Source organism: Scyliorhinus torazame, chromosome 14 (assembly GCF_047496885.1).
Source record: "Scyliorhinus torazame isolate Kashiwa2021f chromosome 14, sScyTor2.1, whole genome shotgun sequence".
Classification (NCBI taxonomy): domain Eukaryota; kingdom Metazoa; phylum Chordata; class Chondrichthyes; order Carcharhiniformes; family Scyliorhinidae; genus Scyliorhinus; species Scyliorhinus torazame.
Window position 1 is genome coordinate 12,113,107 of NC_092720.1, and position 23,587 is coordinate 12,136,693.

At 53.7% G+C, this 23,587-nt stretch overlaps 1 protein-coding gene across 2 annotated transcripts in view; it reads right to left on the minus strand.

The window, feature by feature from the left end:
* Nucleotides 1-23,587, minus strand: part of LOC140389521 (fibroblast growth factor 12) — a 712,332-nt gene that overhangs the window by 380,196 nt on the left and 308,549 nt on the right. The window contains exon 1 of one of the 2 annotated variants that reach the window (XM_072473698.1): nt 8,459-8,608. The exons of the other annotated variant lie outside the window; for it this stretch is intronic. Coding sequence (XP_072329799.1) covers nt 8,459-8,477 — 19 coding nt within the window. The 5' untranslated portion in view covers nt 8,478-8,608. Of the gene's footprint in view, nt 1-8,458; nt 8,609-23,587 lie in introns of those variants that run through there. 2 annotated transcript variants of the gene reach the window in all.

A 23,587-nucleotide genomic window follows, 5' to 3' on the forward strand; every position in this document is an offset into this window, starting at 1 on the left:
ACAGATGGACACACATAGATGGACAGATACACACAGATGGACAGACACTCACAGGTGGACAGACAGATGGATAGACAAACACAGATGGACAGACACACATAGGTGGACAGACACACACAGATGGACAGACACACACAGATGGACAGACGCACACAGATGGACAGACACACAGAGATGGACAGACGCACACAGATGGACAGACGCACACAGATGGACAGACACACATAGGTGGACAGACACACAGAGATGGACAGACGCACACAGATGGACAGACACACATAGGTGGACAGACGCACACAGAGGTGGACAGACGCACACAGATGGACAGACACACACAGATGGACAGACACACAGAGATGGACAGACGCACACAGATGGACAGACACACATAGGTGGACAGACGCACACAGATGGACAGACACACATAGGTGGACAGACGCACACTGATGGACAGTCACACACCGATGGACAGACGCACACCGATGGACAGGCGCACACAGATGGACAGGCGCACACAGATGGACAGACACACAGATGGACAGGCACACACAGGTGGACAGACACACAGATGGGCAGACACACACAGGTGGACAGACACACACAGGTGGACCGACACGCACAGACAGACGGACACGCACTGATTGACAGACAGATGCACAGACACACACAGATGGAAAGACACACACAGATGGACAGACACACACCGGTGGACAGACGCACACAGGTGAACAGACACACACAGATGGACAGACACACACAGGTGGACAGACACACACAGGTGGACCGACACGCACAGACGGACGGACACGCACTGATTGACAGACAGATGCACAGACACACACAGATGGACAGACACACACAGGTGGACAGACACACACAGGTGGACAGACACACACAGATTGTCAGACTCACAGATGGACAGACACACACAGAAGGACAGACACACACAGGTGGACAGACACACACAGGTGGACAGACACACACAGGTTGTCAGACACACAGATGGACAGACACACACAGATGGACAAACACACACAGGTGGACAGACACACACAGATTGTCAGACACACAGATGGACAAACACACACAGGTGGACAGACACACACAGGTGGACAGACACACACAGGTGGACAGCCACACACAGATGGACAGACACACAGATGGACACACATAGATGGACCGGCAGACACTGATGGACAGACACACACTGTTGGACAGACACACACAGATGGACAAACACACACAGGTGGACAGACACACAGATGGACACACATAGATGGACAGACAGACACTGATGGACAGAAACACACAGATGGACACACATAGATGGACAGACACTGATGGACAGAAACACACAGGTAGACAGACACACACAGGTGGACAGACAGACACTGATAGACAGAAACACACAGGTGGACAGACACACACAGTTGGACAGACACACACAGATGGGCAGGTACACACAGGTGGACAGACACACACAGTTGGACAGACACACACAGGTGGACAGACACACCGATGGACACACAGTTGGACAGACACACACAGTTGGACAGACACACACAGGTGGACAGACACACAGGTGGACAGACAGATGGACAGACACACGCAGATGGACAGAAACACGCAGATGGACAGAAACACGCAGATGGACAGACACACGCTGGTGGACAGACGGATGGACAGACACACACAGATGGACAGACAAATACAGATGGACAGACACACACAGGTGGACAGACACACGCAGATGGACAGACAAACACAGATGGACAGACACACACAGGTAGACAGACGCACACAGAGGTGGACAGACACACAGAGGTGGACAGACGCACACAGATGGACAGACACACATAGGTGGACAGACGCACACAGATGGACAGACGCTCACAGATGGACAGACACACACCAATGGACAGACACACATAGGTGGACAGACACACACAGATGGACAGGCGCACACAGATGGACAGACGGACACTGAGGGACAGGCACAGACAGATGGGCAGACACACACAGATGGGCAGACACACACAGATGGACAGACGCACACAGGTGGACCGACACACACAGACGGACGGACACGCACTGATTGACAGACAGATGCACAGACACACACAGATGGAAAGACACACACAGATGGACAGACACACACAGGTGGACAGACACACACAGGTGGACAGACAGATGGACCGACACACAGATGGACAGACACACACAGGTGGACAGACACACACAGGTGGACAGACAGATGGACCGACACACACAGGTGGACAAACACATGCAGATGGACAGACATACACAGGTGGACAGACACACCCAAGTGGACAAAGACACACAGGTGGACAGACACACACGGGTGGACAGACACACACAGGTGGACAGCCACACACAGATGGACAGACACACACAGATGGACAGTCACACACAGATGGACAGTCACACAGATGGACAGACACACACAGGTGGATAGACACACACAGGTGGACAGACACACACAGGTGGACAGACAAACACCGGTGGACAGACACACAGATGGACAGGCACACACAGATGGACAGTCACACACAGGCGGACAGACACACAGATGGACAGACACACACAGTTGGACAGACACACCCAGGTGGACAGGCACATCCAGGTGGACAGGCACACACAGATGGACAGACACACACAGATGGACAGGCACACACAGATGGACAGGCACACACAGGTGGACAGACACACACAGGTGGACAGACACACACAGGTGGACAGACACACAGGTGGACAGACACACAGTTGGACACACATAGATGGACAGATACACACAGATGGACAGACACTCAGAGGTGGACAGACAGATGGATAGACAAACACAGATGGACAGACACACATAGGTGGACAGACGCACACAGATGGACAGACACACACAGGTGGACAGACGCACACAGAGGTGGACAGACACACAGAGGTGGACAGACGCACACAGATGGACAGACGCACACAGATGGACAGACACACACAGATGGACAGACACACAGAGATGGACGGACGCACACAGATGGACAGACACACACAGGTGGACAGACGCACACAGATGGACAGACACACATAGGTGGACAGACGCACACAGATGGACAGGCACACACAGATGGACAGACACACAGATGGACAAGCACACACAGGTGGACAGACACACAGATGGGCAGACACACACAGATGGACAGACACACACAGGTGGACCGACACGCACAGACACACGGACACGCACTGATTGACAGACAGATGCACAGAAACACACAGATGGAAAGACACACACAGATGGACAGACAGACACCGGTGGACAGACGCACACAGGTGGAACAACGCACACAGGTGGACAGACACACACAGGTGGACAGACACACACAGGTGGACAGACACACAGATGGGCAGACACACACAGGTGGACAGACACACACAGATTGTCAGACACACAGATGGACAAACACACACAGGTGGACAGACACACACAGGTGGACAGCCACACACAGGTGGACAGACACACACAGGTGGACAGACACACACCGATGGACAGACACACACCGATGGACAGACACACACAGATGGACAAACACACACAGGTGGACAGACACACAGATGGACACACATAGATGGACAGACAGACACTGATGGACAGAAATACACAGATGGACACACATAGATGGACAGACACTGATGGACAGAAAAACACAGGTAGACAGACAAACACCGGTGGATAGACACACACAGTTGGACAGACACACACAGATGGACAGACAAACACCGGTGGATAGACACGCATAGTTGGACAGACCCACACAGGTGGACAGACACACACAGTTGGACAGACGCACACAGATCGACAGACACACACAGGTGGACAGACAAACACAGATGGACAGACACACACAGGTGGACAGACACACACAGGTGGACAGACACACACAGGTGGACAGGCACACACAGATGGACCGACACACACAGGTGGACAGACACACACAGGTGGACAGACACACACAGGTGGACAGACTGATGGACAGACACACACAGATGGACAGACGGATGGACAGACACACACAGGTGGACAGACACACAGATGGACAGACGGTTGGACAGGCACACACAGATGGACCGACACACACAGGTGGACAGACACACACAGGTGGAGACACACAGATGGACAGACAGATGGACAGACACACACAGGCTGACAGACTGACACAGGTGGATAGACACACACAGGTGGACAGACAGATGGACAGACACACACAGGTGGACAGACATACACAGGTGCACAGACAAACGCAGATGGACCGACACACACAGGTGGACACACAGGTGAGCAGACACACAGGTGGACACACAGGTGGACAGACACACACAGGTGGACAGACACTCACAGGTGGACAGACACACACAGATGGATAGACAGGCGGACAGACACACACAGGTGGACAGACAGGTGGACAGGCGCACACATGTGGACAGACACACGCAGATGGACAGACACACGCAGATGGACAGACACAGATGGACAGACACACAGATGGACAGACACACACAGGTGGACAGACACACACAGGTGGACAGACATATGGACAGACAACACAGATGGACAGACAGACACAGATGGACAGACACACACAGGTGGACAGACACACAGGTGGACAGACACACAGATGGGCACACATAGATGGACAGACACACACAGATGGATAGGCACACACAGATGGGCAGACACAGACAGATGGACAGACAGACACAGATGGACAGAAACACACAGGTGGACAGACAGATGCACAGACACACACAGGTGGACAGACAGACAGATGAACAGACACACACAGATGGACAGACACACACAGGTGGACAGCCAGACAGATGGACAGACACACACCGATTGACAGACACACACCGATGGACAGACACACACCGATGGACAGACACACATAGGTGGACAGACACATACAGGCGGTCAGATACACACAGATGGACATACACACACAGGTTGACAGACACACACCGATGGACAGACACACATAGGTGGACAGACGCACACAGGCGGTCAGATACACACAGATGGACAGACACACACAGGTGGACAGACACACGGATGGACACACACAGGTGGACAGACATACACAGATGGACAGACAAACACAGATGGACAGACACACACAGATGGGCAGACACACACCGATGGACAGACATACACAGGTGGACAGACACACACAGGTGGACAGACACACACAGGTGGACAGACACACACAGGTGGAGAGACAGACACAGATGGACAGACACACGGATGGACACACACAGGTGGACAGACATACACAGGTGGACAGACATACACAGGTGGACAGACACACACAGATGGACAGACACACACAGATGGACAGACACACACCGATGGACAGACATACACAGGTGGACAGACACACACAGGTGGACAGACACACACAGGTGGACAGACACACACAGGTGGACAGACACACAGATGGACACACACAGGTGGACAGACATACACAGATGGACAGACAAACACAGATGGACAGACACACACAGATGGACAGACACACACTGATGGACAGACATATACAGGTGGACAGACACACACAGGTGGACAGACAGACACAGGTGGACAGACACACGGATGGACACACACAGGTGGACAGACATACACAGGTGGACAGACACACACAGGTGGACACACACAGGTGGACAGACACACACAGATGGACAGACACACACAGGTGGACAGACACACACAGGTGGACAGACACACAGATGAATGCAGGCTCCAGGCACACAGACGTAACTCTCAAAGCAATAACTTGCATTGTATTTGCGTTAGGATGAGTTCGCCAGGAGGGGTGACTGACCCAGAACTGTTTTATTGCTTTTCTCCCGGCATTCACGAAAGTCGACTGGTTAATCCAGTTCCACAACTTCTCAACTATCCACCTGCAAAGTTGCTGGCTTGAATGGAAATGATGACCCAAGGGCGAAGAACAGCATTGGAGAGATCGTAAACAGCTCTTACATGCAGAGTGTATGGTGTGACCACGCCAGGGAGAATCCCCACACTACCGACACGCCACTTCCCGTGTGAAGGTTATCACAACACACATGTGAACACAGTCTACACAACGCATTGAGAAGGATATTAGATTTATGATAATCAGCCATGGATCAATGGACAGCAATCTCAACTCTGGATCATAAAATAGAATCACAGAGTCCCTACAGTACAGAAGGAGGCCATTCAGCACATCGGGTCTGCATCGACCCTCCGACAGAGCACCCCAACCCAGGCCCAATCCCCTACTCTATGTTTGTAACCCCAGCTGGGGACAATTGAGTACATCCACTCCACCTAACCTGCACATCTTTGGACTGTGGGAGGGAACCGGAGCACCCGGAGGAAACCCACGCACACACGGGGAGAACGTGCAGACTCCGCACAGACAGTCATCCGAGGTCAGAATCGAACCCTGGTCCGTGGCGCAGTGAGGGAGCAGTGCTAACCACTGTGCAGCCACCTGGCAATGCATTCAAGGCCCCCTCCAAAGGCTTGTGCGCATAATCTAGGCTGATGCTCCCGTCTGCTGCTGAGGAGGTGCTGGAGTGTCAGGGGGTGCTGGAGTGTCAGGGGGTGCTGGAGTGTCAGGGGGTGCTGGAGTGTCAGGGGGTGCTGGAGTGTCAGGGGGTGCTGGAGTGTCAGGGGGTGCTGGAGTGTCAGGGGGTGCTGGAGTGTCAGGGGGTGCTGGAGTGTCAGGGGGTGCTGGAGTGTCAGGGGTGCTGGAGTGTCAGGGGGTGCTGGAGTGTCAGGGGGTGCTGGAGTGTCAGGGGGTGCTGGAGTGTCAGGGGGTGCTGGAGTGTCAGGGGGTGCTGGAGTGTCAGGGGGTGCTGGAGTGTCAGGGGGTGCTGGAGTGTCAGGGGGTGCTGGAGTGTCAGGGGGTGCTGGAGTGTCAGGGGGTGCTGGAGTGTCAGGGGGTGCTGGAGTGTCAGGGGGTGCTGGAGTGTCAGGGGGTGCTGGAGTGTCAGGGGGTGCTGGAGTGTCAGGGGGTGCTGTCTTAAGCTGAGTTCTCCGTCTGTCCTTTACCAAAGATCTCACAGTCACAGTTTTGAAGAAGAAAAGTCGAGTTCTCACCGGTGTCAATATCTTTCTGTCAAATGACACCTCGAAACATTGCTGTTCGTGGGATCTTGCTGGGCACAAATTGCTGAGTTTCCAACAATTGAAGCAATGCTTCAGGAGGGATAAAGGTCTTTAGGTGGCCTGGGATATTGAGAGTGGGCTCGATTACATGGGCGGGATTCTCTGATCCTGAGGCTAAGTGTTTGACGCCATCGCGTTTCCCGACGGCGTTGACATGGCCTCAGGATCAGCAATTCTGGCCCCCTACAGGGGGCCGGCACGGGACTGCAGCGACCCACGCCGCTCCGGCTGCCGATCCCGGAGTGAACTGGGCACCGCGGGGTCCGTGCGTGCGCAGTGGGGCCGGGGCCAACGAGCGCGTGGCCGGTGGCTCCCTCCTCCGCGCCGGCCCCGACCAACGCGCCGGCCCCGACGCAACATGGCGCAGGACTACAGGGGACGCCGCGGAAGAAAGGAGGCCCCCCAGCCAGAGAGGCCGGCCCGCTGATCGGTGAGCCCCGATTGTAGGCCAGGCCACATCAGAGCTCCCCCCCCCTCCCCTCCCCCACAGGCCGCCACCCGACCCTCCAACGCCGAGTTCCCTCCGGCGGAGAGCAGGTGTGGACGGTCCCGGTGGGACTGGGGTTTTGTGACACGGCCGTCCGGCCCATCCCGAGCCGGGAATCGCTGGGGGCGTGCCCCGTAGAGCGACCCCGGCCGGCGCCAACGACGTGAATTCTCCGCGGAGAGCCGGGTCCCGGCGTTCGGGCGGCGTGGCGCAATTCACGCCGGTGGCGGTGATTCTGCGGCCCGGCCCCGGGCTGAGCGAATCCCGCCCCATGTTTGTCTCTGGCGTGGGATTTGAACCCACTACCTTGGAGAGGAGCCAAGGTTCTTCCCAGGCCAGTGTTGCATTGCCCTGACCAGCTGCAGTGTGAGGATGCCGGCCATCGTGTCAGCTTCTCCTCCAATCCATTCATCACAATCCTTCACCGAAAGGCATCAGAGACCCTCAGCCAGCAGGGGATTCCGACCTTTCGGCAGATTCCCCCCTATTCCCTGACCCAGCCCCAGTCAGGCTGGGTGACCGGCGGGTGCGAGAGAGCTCGTCCCATGAGGCCATGGGGCTGAGGACCATCGTCCCGCCAGTAACTGTGCAGTTCAGGGGTTGAGGACGCGCAGAGGGAACCCACAGCGTGAGCTCTCAGGCTGAGCTATCGGGGAGCAGCAGCAAACAGCCCCATCAGGGGCAGGTACCTCCCCATACCAGAGAAAACAGCAGCAACGCAAGCTGGTACAGGACGGACTCACCTGCTGTAGAAGCCTGCATTGCCAAGTCAATCTGCAAGCTCAATGTTGATCGGAACTCAGGTGTCACAGTATCGTACCGCGTTATTTAACCATATTCCTGTGTCAAACTCCTGTGCGGGGAAGAGCGAGCGGTGCTGTGAATCTACATTGCCACAATGCCAGTGACACAGGTGACGCAACACTGCATTCCAATCCGATACGCTTGGCTGCCTGCTGTTTGCGTCAATCAACAAGTCAAATTCTCAGGTGTGGTCGCACCTGTGCCCCAGGCAGCGAAACAGGTGCGGTCCAGATTAACCACGGGCTAGAGGGGCTGAATAGGCATCTCCTAATGTTCTCCTGCCTGGGGCGCTGCACAGCTCAAAGGGAACACTTTCCAAGAGGCTGCCCTTGGGAAAAGGACACGGGTGAGACGGACGAGCAAGAGATCAAACTGGGAGAGGTCAGTGAGAAAGTTCGGGTGGGAATAAATTCAGCCATTCGGCCCTTCCCCGAGTGATAAAACCGAAGAGACTAGATATTTTATCAACTGCTCCCTCAACATGCCCTACCACCTTCAATGACTTATCCACATGTGTATCGAGTTGCCTTTTTGCTGCACCTCCTTACCAGCCTTCATGTTCCCGTACCAGCCTCCCCGAACAGGCGCCGGAATGTGGCGACTCGGGGCTTTTCACATTGAAGCCTACTTGTGACAATAAGCGATTTTCATTTAAGAGCACCTCACTTTATTATATATTGTCTCTGAACATTTTCTCTGCGTTGAACTTCATCCGCCACTTGTCTGCCCAATCCACCTGTCACACCTGAAATCTAATTTAGTCCTATCCGAGTTTTCTCCCAAGAGCCCTGCAAATCAGACATAATTTGAGGGTTCCTACGGAACCCCTTTCAGCTAAAGCCAATTCCAGATACTCCATGCAAAAGCGATTCGCCCGACTCCCGCTCTAAGTTGCTTTCGCAGTTATTTTAAACCCCAGACTTGCGTTTAACGGCCCACTTTCCCGAGGAAAGTGTCTCTCTCCAACTGCTCGAGCAAATGCCCTCATTAATGTTTGATGCCTCTAAGCCGCCCCCCCCCCCCCCCCGCACCCCCCCCCCCCCCCCCCCCCCTGCAGCCATCGTTCTGATGTAGGCGGTGTGGGAGCGAATCTTCACACGGGGCATCCCACAAACGGCAATCAGTTCTGGCTTTTTTGTTTCAATCAATGTTGTTTGAGAGGTGACTGTTGGCCAAGAAACCAGGGGGAGAATTCCTCTGCTTCATCAAATGGTTGCTGTGGGATCTCGTGCCCCCCCCCCCCCCCCCACGAGGGGGCAGTCGGGGCCATAGGTTTGGGTCTTTCTGGTCACCGTATTTGGCAATTCAATTGCATCGGCACCAAGTGTCAGGGACAGGGGTTCGGGAAAGATGCTACCAAAATGCAAGTTCTTCCTTTCCACCTGCGTGCAGACATGTCCCCATTGCGTCCCGTGGAAGATAGGTGCGAGGATAGGCTGGAGGGAATGGTGCCTCAGAGTGGAATAGTTCCGGGAGCGGAGGATAGGGCTGGGTGTTGAAGCGGAGGCTGCAGGAACAGACTGCGCTTTCGGAGGGGAGAGGAAATAGACAATCTCCAGCAACAACTCAGCGGAACAGGGGTTATTTCTGTAAACATTGGAAAAAAGAGGGAAGCAAATCCTGTACGAGGTCATTCCGATGTTTTCTGGGCGGGATTCTCCGGCGGCCCCGAAACCGCGTTCGGAGATCGGCCGGAGAGTCCCCGTCTGCGGCGGAATCGGCGCCGCGTTTGCAATTCTCCGACCCCCTCAGAAACCCGAGCACGCCGCTCGCCGGGACGGCCTCAGGACGTCACCTGAGGCCCTTCCCCGATGCTCCCCCCCCCCCCGATGGGCCGAGTTCCCGACGGCGTGGAACACTTATCCCTTTCTTTTTGTGCACCCGCGTGACGTGCAGACTGTGTCCAGCGCCGCCACAGTCGGGGGGGGGGGGGGCGTTCCGCTGGCAGGGGGCCCTCGTCGGGGGCGAGGGGCACCGGTGGGGGGTGGTCCGGGGCTGGTGAAGTCTGCATGCGGCCGGCGCCTTGTTGCACGGCGCGGTCGCTGCAGGCTGCCATCGTGCGGCCACGGACCCGCCCATTCTCCGGCCGTCTCGGCAGCTAATGCCGGGGCCTTTACGCCGAGCGGCTGCGAGCCCCCCCCCCCCCCCCCACTGGGCGGAGCATCGGTGCAACTTTTACGCCGTTTTTCTCTGCATAAACGCCACTGTTCCCAAGCTGGCGTCAACACTTAGTCTGCAAATCGGAGAATCCAGCCCCAGGTGTGTTTCAGGTGAGATAGAAGGAAGCGGGCACAGGTAACGTCTGCTGTTTTTGCTAATTTATTCCTTATTGGGATGTGACATCACGGGCAAGGCCTAGCATGTGATGCCCAGCCTGAATTGCCCCTGAACTGAGTGGCTTGTTGGACCATTTCCGAGGGGGGCTGCGAAGAGTCCACCCCACCGCTGTGAGTCTGGAGTCACATGGAGGCCAGACCGGGTAAGGGTGGCAGATTTCCTTCCCAAAGGGGGGGCGAGTGAAAGCAGATGGATTTTGTCACACTAAGAGTTGTTTAACACAGGGGAGTGTGATATTATTGCTATCACAGAGACACGGGAGGGTCAGGACTGGCAGCTCAATATTCCGGGGTACACTCCAGGTGAGATGGGAAGGGGAGTGTAAATGAGGTGGTGTTGCAATATTGATCCAAGAGTCAATTATTGCAGTGAGCGGGGGGGGGTGGTGGTGGTTGGGGGGGGGGGGGGGTGGGGGGATGATATCTTAGCAGGCTCCTCAAGTGAGGCCAAATGGGGGGGAACTTACAAAGGAAAAAGGGGCAATCACATTGCTGGGAGTGTGCTATAGGCCCCCAGACAGTCATGGAGAGATAGGAGAGCAGATATGTAGACAAATCTCAGGGAAGTGTAGAAATAATACGGCAGTAATAGGGGATTTCGACATCCCCAATATTAATTGGGATAGGCAAAGTATGAAAGGGTTCGAGGGGGTGGAATTCTTAAAATACATTCAGGAGAGCTTTTTGAACCAGCACGTAGAAAGCCCTACAAGAGATGGGGCGGTAATTAACCTAATTTTAGGGAATGAGACTGGGCAGTTGGCAGCAGTGTCAGTGGGGGAGCATTTTGGTGATAGTGACCATAACTCAGCAAAGTATTAAGGTAGTGATGGAAAATGACAAGGATGGACCGGAAACAAGGTTATGAATTGGGGGGAGGCCAATTTTAATAGAATAAGACAAGATCTGGCCAAAGACAACTGGGAGCAGCCACTTGTAGGAAGATCCTCATCAGAGCAATGCGAATCACTCAGAAAGGAAACAGAGAGAGTACAGGGCCAATATGTTCCTGTAAAGGGAAAAGGTGGAACCAACAAATCCAGAGAACGCTGGACGTGAAGGGATATACAGCATTGGATAAGGAAAGGGAGAATTATTGCAGATTCAGGGGACTCAAAATGGTGGATGCCCGAGAGGAGAGTAGAGATTGCGAGGGGGGGGGTTACTGAGAAAAGAAAGTAGGAGAGCGAAGAGGGAGCATGAACATAGACTGGTGGGTAAAACAAAGGCAAATCCAAAGGTGTTTTGTAAGTACATTAAGGGCAAGAGGGTAACCAGGGTCAGAGAAGGGCCCATTAGGGATAAAGTGGTAACCTCTGTGTGGAGCTGAAAGATGAAGGTGTGGTATTAAATGAGTATTCAGCATCTATGTTCACCATGGAGAAGGACGGTGTAGAAAGCAGGGAGGGGGACGATGATATAACTGAACAAATTGGCATTGAGAGGGAGGAGGTATTGGTTTTAGCGGCTTAAAGGTGGATAAACTCCCAGGCCCAGATGAGATCCTAGACTGCTGTGTGAGGCAAGAGAGGAGATTGCAAAGGCTCTGATGCTAATTTTCAAATCCTCTCTGGCCACAGGAGAGGTGCCAGAGGATTGGAGGACAGCGAATGTGGTAACATTATACAAGAAGTAGGGAGAAACCAGGTAACCACAGGCCAGTGAATCGGATATCAATGGTAGGGAAATTATTTTTTAAAAATTTAGAGTGCCCAATTCATTTTTTCCAATTAAGGGGCAATTTAGCGTGGCCAATCCACCTACCCTGCACATCTTTGGGTTGTGGGGCTGAAACCCACGGAAACACGGGGAGAATGTGCAAACTCCACACGGACAGTGACCCAGAGCCGGGATCGAACCCGGGACCTCAGCGCCGTGAGGCAGCAGGGCTAACCCAAATTATTGGAAACAATTCTGAGGGACAGAATCAATCTCCACTTGGAGAGGCAAAGACTTAATCAAGACTAGTCAGCATGGCTTTGTCAAGGGGAGTTCATGTCCAACAGGTTAGGTGGATTGGCCATGCTAAATTGCCCTTAGTGTTGGATGGGGTTACTGGGTTATGGGGATAGGGTGGAGGTGTTGACCTTGGGTTGGGTGCTCTTTCCAAGAGCCAGTGTAGACTCGATGGGCCGAATGGCCTCCTTCTGCACTGTAAATTCTATGAAAATTTGATTGAATCTTTCAAGGAGATGACTCGGTGTGTAGATGAGGGCAGTGTAGTTGATGTAGTCTACATGGACTTCAGTCATGTTTTTGACAAGGTCCTGCATGGGAAACTGATAAAGAAGGTATGAACCCTCTTGACTGATCAAGAAGATAGGCAGGATGGTGGCACAGTGGTTAGCACTGTTGCCTCACAGTGTCAGGGACCCGGGTTTAATTCCAGCCTTGGGTGACTGTGTGGAGTTTGCACGTTCTCCCCGTGAGTTTCCTCCGGGTGCTCCGGTTTCCTCCCACAGTCCAAAGATGTGCAGGTTAGGGGTATTGGCCATGATAGATTGGCCCTCAGTGTCCAACAACGTGCAGGTTACCGGGTTATGAGGATAGGGTGGGAGAGTGGGCCTGGGTAGGGTGCTGATTCAGAGGATCGGTGCAGACTCGATGGGCAGAATGGCCCCTTTTGCACTGCAGGAATTCTATGATTCTAACCCATGGGATCCAAGGCAATTTGGCAAATTGGATCCAGAACTGGCTTAGTGGCAGTAGGCAGAGGGCGATGGTCGAAGGTTATTCTTGTGACTGGAAGCCTGTGTCTAGTGATGACCCGCAGGGATCGGTGCTGGGACCTTGCTTTGTGATGTACGTTAATGATCTACACGGGAATGTGGGGGTATGATCAGTAAGTTTGCAGATGACACAAAAATTGGTGGTGTAGTGAATAGTGAGGAGGAAGGCCTGAGATTACAGGGCAATATGGACGGACTGGTCAGATGAGCAGAAGAGTGACAACTGGAATTTAACCCTGAAAAGTGTGAGTTGGTGCATAAACCAGTGGGCTGGTTCAGCACACTGGGCTAAATCGCTGGCTTTGAAAGCAGACCAAGGCAGGCCAGCAGCACGGTTCAATTCCCGTACCAGTCTCCCCGAACAGGCGCCGGAATGTGGCGACTAGGGGCTTTTCACAGTAACTTCATTTGAAGCCTATTCGTGACAATGAGCGATTATTGTTATTCCACCGGAGAGGATGCAAAGGAGATTCACCAGGGTGTTGACTGGGCTGGAGAGTTTCGGCTATCAAGAGAGGCTGGATAGGCTGGGGCTGTTTTCCCTGGAGCAGGGAAGGCGGAGGGGGGGGGGGCTGATTGAAGTGCACAAAATTATGAGGGACACAGGAAGGTAGACATGAAGAAACCTTCCCCCTTAGTAGAGGAGTCAATGGTCATGGGGCAGAGACTTAAGATAAGAGGCAGGAGATTTAGAGGGGATTGGAGGAAAAAAACTTTTTCCAGGGGGTGGTGGGAATCTGGAACTCGTTGCCTGAAAGGGTGGTAGAGGCAGCGGTCGAGGCGGGAACCCTCACAACATTTAAGAAGCATTTAGGGGATCACTTGAAACACCACAGCCCACCAGGCTATGGACCAAGTGCTGGAAAAAGGGACCAAAATAGATAGGTGCAAATGGCCGGCACAGATATGATATGGTCGCTGTTACCCGGACCAGCTTTTAATTTCCAGATTTAAAAAATACATGAATTGAATTTAAATTCCACCAGTTGCCGGGGTGGGATTTGAACCCAGGTCTCCAGAGCACTAGCCTGGGCCCCTGGATCACGACTGCAGTGACATTAACCACTCTCATTCACCTGAGGTTGCTGCGCTTATTCCACATAATTACAGTGAGCATAATTAGTTTTAACCCCCCTGTCACTCTGTACAGTAAAATATGGCCCATTGAAATCACTCTGCGATGCCACAAATCCTGGAGTCACCTTCCCGATCCTAGCTGTGAATATTGGACAGTCGGATAGGGCAATGCTGTCCTCTGCTGGCAGGAAGTAGGCACTACAGCTCCTTGACATCTGTCCAAAATTTCGTGTCGAACCATAGCATGCTTAAAGTGCAGAATGAGGCCATGAGGCCCATCGAGCCTGCACCGACCCTCTGTGAAAGAGCACCCTACCTAGGCTCACTTCCCCCCCACCCCCCCCCCCCCCCCCCCCCCACTCCCAATCCCCGTGACCACACCTAGCCTGAACATCTTTGGACACTAATGGACAATTTATCACGGTCAATCCACCTAACCTGCATATCTGTGGACTTGTGGGAGGACACCAGAGACGCGGAGGAAATCCACGCAGACACGGGGAGAACGTGCAGACTCCGCACAGGCAGTGACCCGAGGTCAGAATCGAACCCGGGTCCCGGGAGCTAAAGGGCCATTGGCTCCACTGGGGCAGGAACCGAGGACCTTCTGCGTGTAAAGCAGACATGGTAACGACTATATTATGGAACCAGCTTGCTGTCTCTCTCTCTCTCACACACACACACACACACACACAGGCCCCCTCCACTCCCTCAATACATAGACACACACAGCGCTCAGGTTCTGTCCCAAAAATAACTTTTAAAAACAAACTGTTCTTAACACCTAATGCCAATTAAGCCCTGGATTCACCCTCTTCTTTCAAAATTGCACAGAAGGAGTTAAATACACGCTCACAGAAAAAGGCCACACAGCAGCACCCCCCCCCCCCCCCCCAGCAGACTCATGGCCTATCAGATTCTTACCTTCATTCATCCACCTTGCTTCAATATTCCTCGTTACCCTTGGCTAACAAAACTAAATCAGCCTCAGTTCTGAAATTGTCCAGTGACCTGTAACCCCCGCAGTTTTTTGGGGAGAAAGACATTTCCCGGTTCCCACTGCCCTTTGTGCGAAGGGTTTCCTGGCTCCTGAATGGTCTGGCTCTAATTCTAAGGATCTGCCACCTTGTTCTGGACCCCCAGAGTTCTCTCCCCCACCCCCAGTGTTCAGTGGAAGCGCTCGGTGGGCCCAGTGAGTGACAGAGCCTCAGGAGGGTCACCAGGAGGGTTCTGTTTGAACAGAGAACGTACAGTGAAGAAGGAGGCCATTCGGCCCATCGAGTCTGCACCGACCCACTTAAGCCCTCACTTCCACCCTATCCCTAATAACCCCTCCAAACCTTTTTGGCCACTAAGGGCAATTTATCATGGCCAATCCACCTAACCTGCACACCTTTGGACTGTGGGAGGAAACCGGAGCACCCGGAGGAAACCCACGCAGACACGGGGAGAACGTGCAGACTCCGCACAGACAGTGACCCAAGCCGGGAATCGAACCTGGGACCCCGGCGCTGTGAAGCCACCGTGCTAGCCGCTTGTGCTACCGTGCTGTTTGTGGATTGATTATCCAGGAAGCCGGAGCCCAGATTCCAGCGGAGCCTGTCTCAGAGACCTTCCAAAGACGACATGAGGTTAGGATGTGGAACGCACCATCCGAGAGAAATATTTTCCATGGAATGAGCCGATTTGCTCTCTCAGAGACGGCATGGACACGACGGGCTGAGCAGCATCCTGGGCTGCAATCACTTTATGATTCTGTTTGGACAAAGACTTGCATTCGTGTAGCGCCTCACACAACTCAGGCTATCTCAAAGCCCTCGACAGCCAGTTAAATCATTTTGAAGTGTAGTCATTGTGATGTAATGTAGGAAAAAATACAGCAGCCAATCTGTGCACAGCAGGATCCCACACACAGTATGTGCTGATGACCGAGATAACCTTTTGTGATGTTGGGCGAGGGTTAAATATTGGCCAGTGCACTGGGGAGAACGCCCCTGTCCTTGCACAGTCTCTTACATCAACTCAATAAAACAGAGGGACCGTGATTTAACGTCGCATCTGAAAGACGGGATGTGACACTCAGCACTCGCTCGGCACTGCGCCAGTCTGACTGGAATGGGGCTCCAACATTCTCACTCACGAGGAGAGTGACTGCTGCACATTGAATCGTAGCTTAGCGAGGGAGGGAGGGAAGGAAGGAGAAAGAGAGAGAAAGTGGGAGGATGAGAGAGAGAGAGTGGGAGGATGAAAGAGAGAAAGAGAGAGGATGAGAGAGAGAGAGAGAGAGAGAGAGTGTGGGAGGATGAGAGAGAGAGAGTGTGGGAGGATGAGAGAGAGCAAGTGGGAGGATAAGAGAGAGAGGGAGAGTGGGAGAATGAGAGAGAGAGTGGGAGAAAGAGAGATAGAGAGGGAAAGTGAGAGGATGAGAGAGAGAGTGGGAGAATGAGAGAGAGAGAGAGAGAGAGAGTGGGAGAGAGAGAGATAGAGAGGGAAAGTGAGAGGATGAGAGAGAGAGAGAGAGAGAGAGTGTGGGAGGATGAGAGAGAGAGAGAGAGAGCGAGAGAGTGTGGGAGGATGAGAGAGAGAGAGAGTGGGAGGATGAGAGAGAGAGAGAGAGTGGGAGAGAGAGAGATAGAGAGGGAAGGTGAGAGGATGAGAGAGAGAGAGAGTGGGAGAATGAGAGAGAGAGAGAGAGTGGGGAGAGAGAGAGATAGAGAGGGAAAGTGAGAGGATGAGAGAGAGAGAGAGTGGGAGAATGAGAGAGAGAGAGAGAGTGGGAGAGAGAGAGATAGAGGGAAAGTGAGAGGATGAGAGAGAGAGAGAGTGGGAGAATGAGAGAGAGAGAGAGAGTGGGAGAGAGAGAGATAGAGAGGGAAGGTGAGAGGATGAGAGAGAGAGGGGGCGTGCTGGGTCGGAAACTCCCCGGGGAGGTGGCGCGAATCCCCGCCCTGCCAATCCGATGCCGGCTGGCGTGTTCTCCGGCGCTGGTTTTCGGGGCAGGAGCGGAGATCACGCCACGCGGGTCGGGAGGCCGTGGGCAGCGGCCCCCCCGGCAATTCTCCGAGCCCCGATGGGCCGAGCGGCCGTCGGTTTCTGGCCAGTCCCGTCGGCGTGGAGTGGACATGGTCCCACACGGCGGGACCTGGCTGGTAGGCCGGCTGGTGTGGTCCTCGGTGGGAGGGGGGGGGGAATCCGGCCCCGGGAGGACCCCCACGGTGGCCTGACCCACGATCGGGGGCCCACCGATCTGCGGGCGGGCCTGTGCCGTGGGGGCACTCCTTCCTTCTGCGCCGGCCTCTGTCGGGCTCCGCCATGGCCGGCACGGAGAAGAGAACCCCCCGTGGATACGGCAGAATACGCCGGCGGTTCTGCGCATGCGCTAACTCGCGCCGGCCCTTCGGACCAGTTGGCGCGGCGCCAACCCCTCCGACGCCGGCCTAGTCCCCGGGTGTACGGAGGAGTCCGCAACTTCCAGTCAGCCCGAGGCCGGAGTGCGTCGCGTCGCTTTTTACGCCGGCATCGGGCCATCGCGGGGATTTGGGAGAATCCCGCCCAGAGAGTGAGAGGGAGAGAGAGGGAGAGGGAGAGAGGGAGAGTGGGAGGGTGAGAGAGAGAGAGGGAGAGAGAGGGAGAGGGAGAGAGGGAGAGTGGGAGGGTGGGAGAGTGAGAGAGTGGGAGGGTGAGAGAGAGAGAGGGAGAGAGAGGGAGAGGGAGAGAGGGAGAGTGGGAGAGTGGGAGGGTGAGAGAGAGAGAGGGAGAGAGAGGGAGAGGGAGAGAGGGAGAGTGGGAGGGTGAGAGAGAGAGGGAGAGAGAGGGAGAGGGAGAGAGGGAGAGTGGGAGGGTGAGAGAGAGAGAGAGTGGGAGGGTGAGAGAGAGAGAGAGTGGGGAGGGTAAGAGAGAGAGAGAGAGGGAGAGTGGGAGGGGTGAGAGAGAGAGAGAGGGAGAGAGAGGGAGAGTGGGAGGGTGAGAGAGAGAGAGGGAGAGAGAGGGAGAGGGAGAGAGGGAGAGTGGGAGGGAGAGTGGGAGGGTGAGAGAGAGAGAGAGAGAGAGAGAGGGAGAGTGGGAGGGTGAGAGAGAGAGAGCGAGAGAGAGAGGGAGAGTGGGAGGGTGAGAGAGAGAGAGAGAGAGGGAGAGTGGGAGGGTGAGAGAGAGAGAGAGAGAGGGAGAGTGGGAGGGTGAGAGAGAGAGAGAGGGAGAGAGGGAGAGTGGGAGGGCAAGAGAGAGAGAGAGAGAGGGAGAGGGAGAGAGAGAGAGGGAGGGTGAGAGAGAGAGTGTGAGGGTAAGAGAGAGAGAGAGAGGGAGAGTGGGAGGGTGAGAGAGAGAGAGAGAGAGAGAGAGGGGAGAGAGGGAGGGTGAGAGAGTGAGAGAGTGAGAGAGAGAGAGAGAGAGAGAGAGGGAGAGAGGGAGAGAGGGAGAGAGTGGGAGGGTGAGAGAGAGAGAGAGAGAGAGAGGGGGAGAGTGGGAGGGTGAGAGAGTGAGAGAGGGAGAGAAGGAGAGGGAGAGTGGGAGGGCGAGAGAGAGAGAGAGAGAGAGAGAGAGAGAGAGGGAGAGTGGAAGGGTGAGAGAGAGACGGAGAGAGGGAGAGTGGGAGGGTGAGAGAGAGAGAGAGAGAGAGGGAGAGAGGGAGAGTGGGAGGGTGAGAGAGAGAGAGAGAGAGAGAGAGAGAGAGGGAGAGAGGGAGAGTGGGGAGGGCGAGAGAGAGAGAGAGAGAGGGAGAGTGGGAGGGTGAGAGAGAGAGAGGGAGAGTGGGAGGGTGAGAGAGAGAGAGAGAGGGAGAGAGGGAGAGTGGGAGGGTGAGAGAGAGAGGGAGGGGAGAGTGGGAGGGTGAGAGAGAGAGAGGGAGAGTGGGAGGGTGAGAGAGAGAGAAAGAGAGAGGGAGAGTGGGAGGGTGAGAGAGAGAGAGGGAGAGTGGGAGGGTGAGAGAGCGAGAGAGAGAGAGAGGGAGAGTGGGAGGGTGAGAGAGAGACGAATGGAGAAGCTGAAGAAAGAGAGAGAGAGAAGCAGGAAAGAGAGAGAGAGTGAAAGAGGAAAAGTGTGAATGGGGAAGTGGGAGAGTTGGAAAGAAAGGCAATGGGGATGATGGAAGGGACAGACTATGCTTCCTCCCCCTCGGTCTGTCCACACTTTATGCCCAGATCCCTCACCACCAATGGGTTACGTTGTGAAGTTACAGCCATTGATAATGAAAAACTTACTGATTTAGGCAGAAGTAGACGGGAATAACACCCAGGAAACAAGGACAATATTTCAGGCCTGATGCAGCACTGTCGCATCACAGATGTCAGGTATTGTCTTGTGCAGCCAATCAGAGTAAAGCTGGTTAATCTTTCAACGTAAACACGAAGCCTAGTCCATGAAGTGGACTGCACGGTAGCACAGTGGTTAGCACAATTGCTTCACAGCTCCAGGGTCCCAGGTTCGATTCCCGGGCTTGGGTCACTGTCTGTGTGCAGTCTGCACGTTCTCCCCGTGTGTGCGTGGGTTTCCTCCGGGTGCTCCGGTTTCCTCCCACAGTCCAAAGATGTGCGGGGTTAGGTGGATTGGCCATGATAAATTGCCCCTTAGTGTCCAAAATTGCCCTGAGTGTTGGGTGGGGTTACTGGGTTATGGGGATAGGGTGGAGATGTGGACCTTGGGTAGGGTGCTCTTTCCAAGAGCCGGTGCAGACTCGATGGGCCGAATGGCCTCCTTCTGCACTGTAAATTCTATGATCTATGAAGCCAGTCTTCAGAATTCAGTTCCGTACTGTTATTATTCTAATAATAATAATATTTATCAGTGTCACATTAACATTGCAATGAAGTTACTGTGAAAATCCTCTGGTCGCCACACTCCTGTGCCTGTACACAGAGGGAGAATTCAGAATGTCCAATTCACCTAACAGCACGCCTTCCGGGACTTGTGGGAGGAAACCGGAGCACCTGGAGGAAACCCACGCAGACACGGGGAGAACGTGCAGACTCCGCACAGACAGTGACCCAAGGCCGGAATTGAACCTGGGACCCTGGCGCTGTGAAGCAACCATGCTAACCACTGTGCTACCGTGCCGCCATAGATCTTCTGCTAGATTCCCACCGCAGCCCTTCCTCACCTGAGGTACCCCGAACAGGCGCCGGAATGTGGCGACTAGGGGCTTTTCACAGTAACATCATTTGAAGCCGACTTGTGACGGTAAACAATTTTCATTTCATAAACACAGTTAGTCCAGATGGAGTCTGACCAAGTCTCTGTACAGCTAAACCGTAACTTCCTTCCTTGTATAGTCCAACCTCTTGAGAAAAACCAACATTCCTTCAGCATTCTCTATTTAATTGAGGTGCACAAAACTGAGGGGCCTCTCCAGGCTGCTTGGAAAGGACATCCCGCATTTCCTGTGTCCCAAAAGCTGCAAGGCGAGATTAGACAGTGTTATGGGTCCGGGTTTACAGAACCCAAGGTGTTTCATGGAGTTCAACCGACCCACAACTTGTAATAGATTGTGGTGTGGGAAGCACACGGCGTACTCTCCAGGTGTGATACAGCAGAAATGGACAAGTGGTTTTAAAAACAAAACAATGTTTATTCTATGAACTCAAGTTAACCTTTTTAAAACAAACATTGAATATCTTAACACCCATTACTTCAAAGATAACCCCAAAAGACTACAACACTAAATAATCCTTCAAACTGTTCCTTTAAACATCCAAAAGACTTCAAACCTTCAAAAATAGGAGAACTTTAGGTTACATTCAATATATTTATAGTCTTTGGATTGCAGAAATCAACAGACCAGCTCTGTGTTTCTTCATGCAGCTCATAGCAAAACACAGACACTCCCAGCTGCGTTCTCAAACTGAAACTCAAAAGGCAGACGTGTGCTCAGCTCCCCCCACCCTCTGACATCACTTCAGTAATATGATCAGCTCCATTTCTTAAAGGTACGTTGCTTAAACATCCATTTCTTAAAGGTACTCTCACATGACAACAGGTTAACTCTTTCCTGGCCAGCATAGAGAGGCTGGGTCAAATGGCCTCCTCTGGAGTGGTAAATCTCGCTAGGTTTCTCATTTCTGAACATGCTGATTGGCTTGGACTCAAATGGGTAGCACATTCACACAGCTCACAACCCCACTCCAGAGACCTGGGCCTATAGCCAAGCTGACACTCGAGTGCAGTACGGAGGGAGTGCTGCACTGTCGAAAGTTTCCTCCTTTGATTAAAGTGGTAAACTGTGGCCCTGTCCACCCTACCAGGTGAAGGTAAAAGGTCCCACGTCGGAGAAGGGGCTTCAATTAGTTTCATTTCTTTTGTACACTTGATGGGGCGATGGGGCGTGATGGTACTAAAGTAGTTTTCCTATATGGTGGTCAAACTATTAGGGTCCATTAATCATGGTTAATTGGGATCGATTTCACACATTCCGAATCTGAGCAGTTAATAGAAGATGATGAGGTACCTTTTCCCTCACATACTCAAATGTTGACAGTTACAAGGAACCGATGACCTGAAGCTAGATGGTGACCAACAGGCCAGTACCATTGCATCCAAAGGACAACTGCCTCGAGTGGTTACCCGAGCGATGTACACACTAGAACTGTCCAGAGAATGGGAGCATCGTTGAAGGAGAGCAGACAAAGCCAGCAGCCAGTTCAAACATGAGTGAAATGTCCGAGATGAAGGACAAGAGGTCTATGGGCTGGTAGAATGGGGTGAGAGAGAGGAAAGTAAAAGAAAACGCGGGTGCGAATTCTCCTGGTGGATCGAGGAATGACTTTGGGACTAGGAAACGATCATAGAATCTCTGCAGTACAGAAGGAGGCCATTCGGCCCATTGGGTCTACACCGACCCTCTGAAAGAGCACCCTGCCCAGGCCCACTCTCCCCCCACCCCCCCCCCAACCCCCGCCGCCCTATCCCTGCAACCCCCTAACTCCACCTAACCTTTGCACACTAAGAGGCACGTTAGCGTGGCAAATCCACCTAACCTGCACGTCATTAGACTGTGGGAGGAAATCGGAGCACCCGGAGGAAACCCACGCAGGCACGGGGAGAACGTGCAGACTCCGCACAGACAGTGACCCAAGGCCGGAATTGAACCCGGGTCCCTGACGCTGTTAGGCAGCAGTGCTAACCGCTGTGCCGCCCCTCATTCGCCAGCGATAGACTCTCTGGCCGTGGGAAGGCGAGAAAGACAAAGTGGTGAGGCTGTAACTTGACTAAATTACACAATAGAGCAAGGACCACAGGACAATCTAGAAACAGTACTACAAATATAAACCCTTATAACTGGGACGCTTTGCTGGCTGCCAACACATTAGAATATAAATTAAGAGTTGGATAGTTGGAAACAATTTGGTATTTACTATAAAACGTCAGATCGGGACAGGTAGCCTTATTCTCCCAGATGAAACATGTAAACCAACGGCAAGACTAGTGACTTGAGGCTTTGAGGAGCGACTTGGAGATTTACCAATTGGAGTGGACTCTCCCTCCCCCACCAATTAAGGTGTCATAGAAGTGAGATAATCGTTGATTTGCAGGTGTAGTTTTTTGCTGATAGATTTTGCGAACCATTTACCTGTTTACAGATAGCTGGTTAATGGAATATTATTTTAGGTTTGAAGGGGCAAGTTTGTTCCTGCCTAAAAAGTTAAAGGGAGTTCTGTCTGCGTGGGCCGTCCTGGTGGGGTGGGATGGGGGGATCCGACCCCGGGGGGGAGGGGGTCCTCCACGGTGGCAAGGCCCGCAATCGGAGCCTACCGATCGCCGGGCAGGCTCGTTCCATGGGGGCCTATGTTCCTCCGCGCCGGGCCCCTATAGGGTCCGCCATATTGCTCGGGAGCCGGCGCGGAGATGGGAACCCACGCTCGTGCGCGAACCCGCGCTGGCCTTGGCGCACCGGCTTTCGGGCGCCGGAGCTCTGGACACCACTCTGGCGCCGTACTAG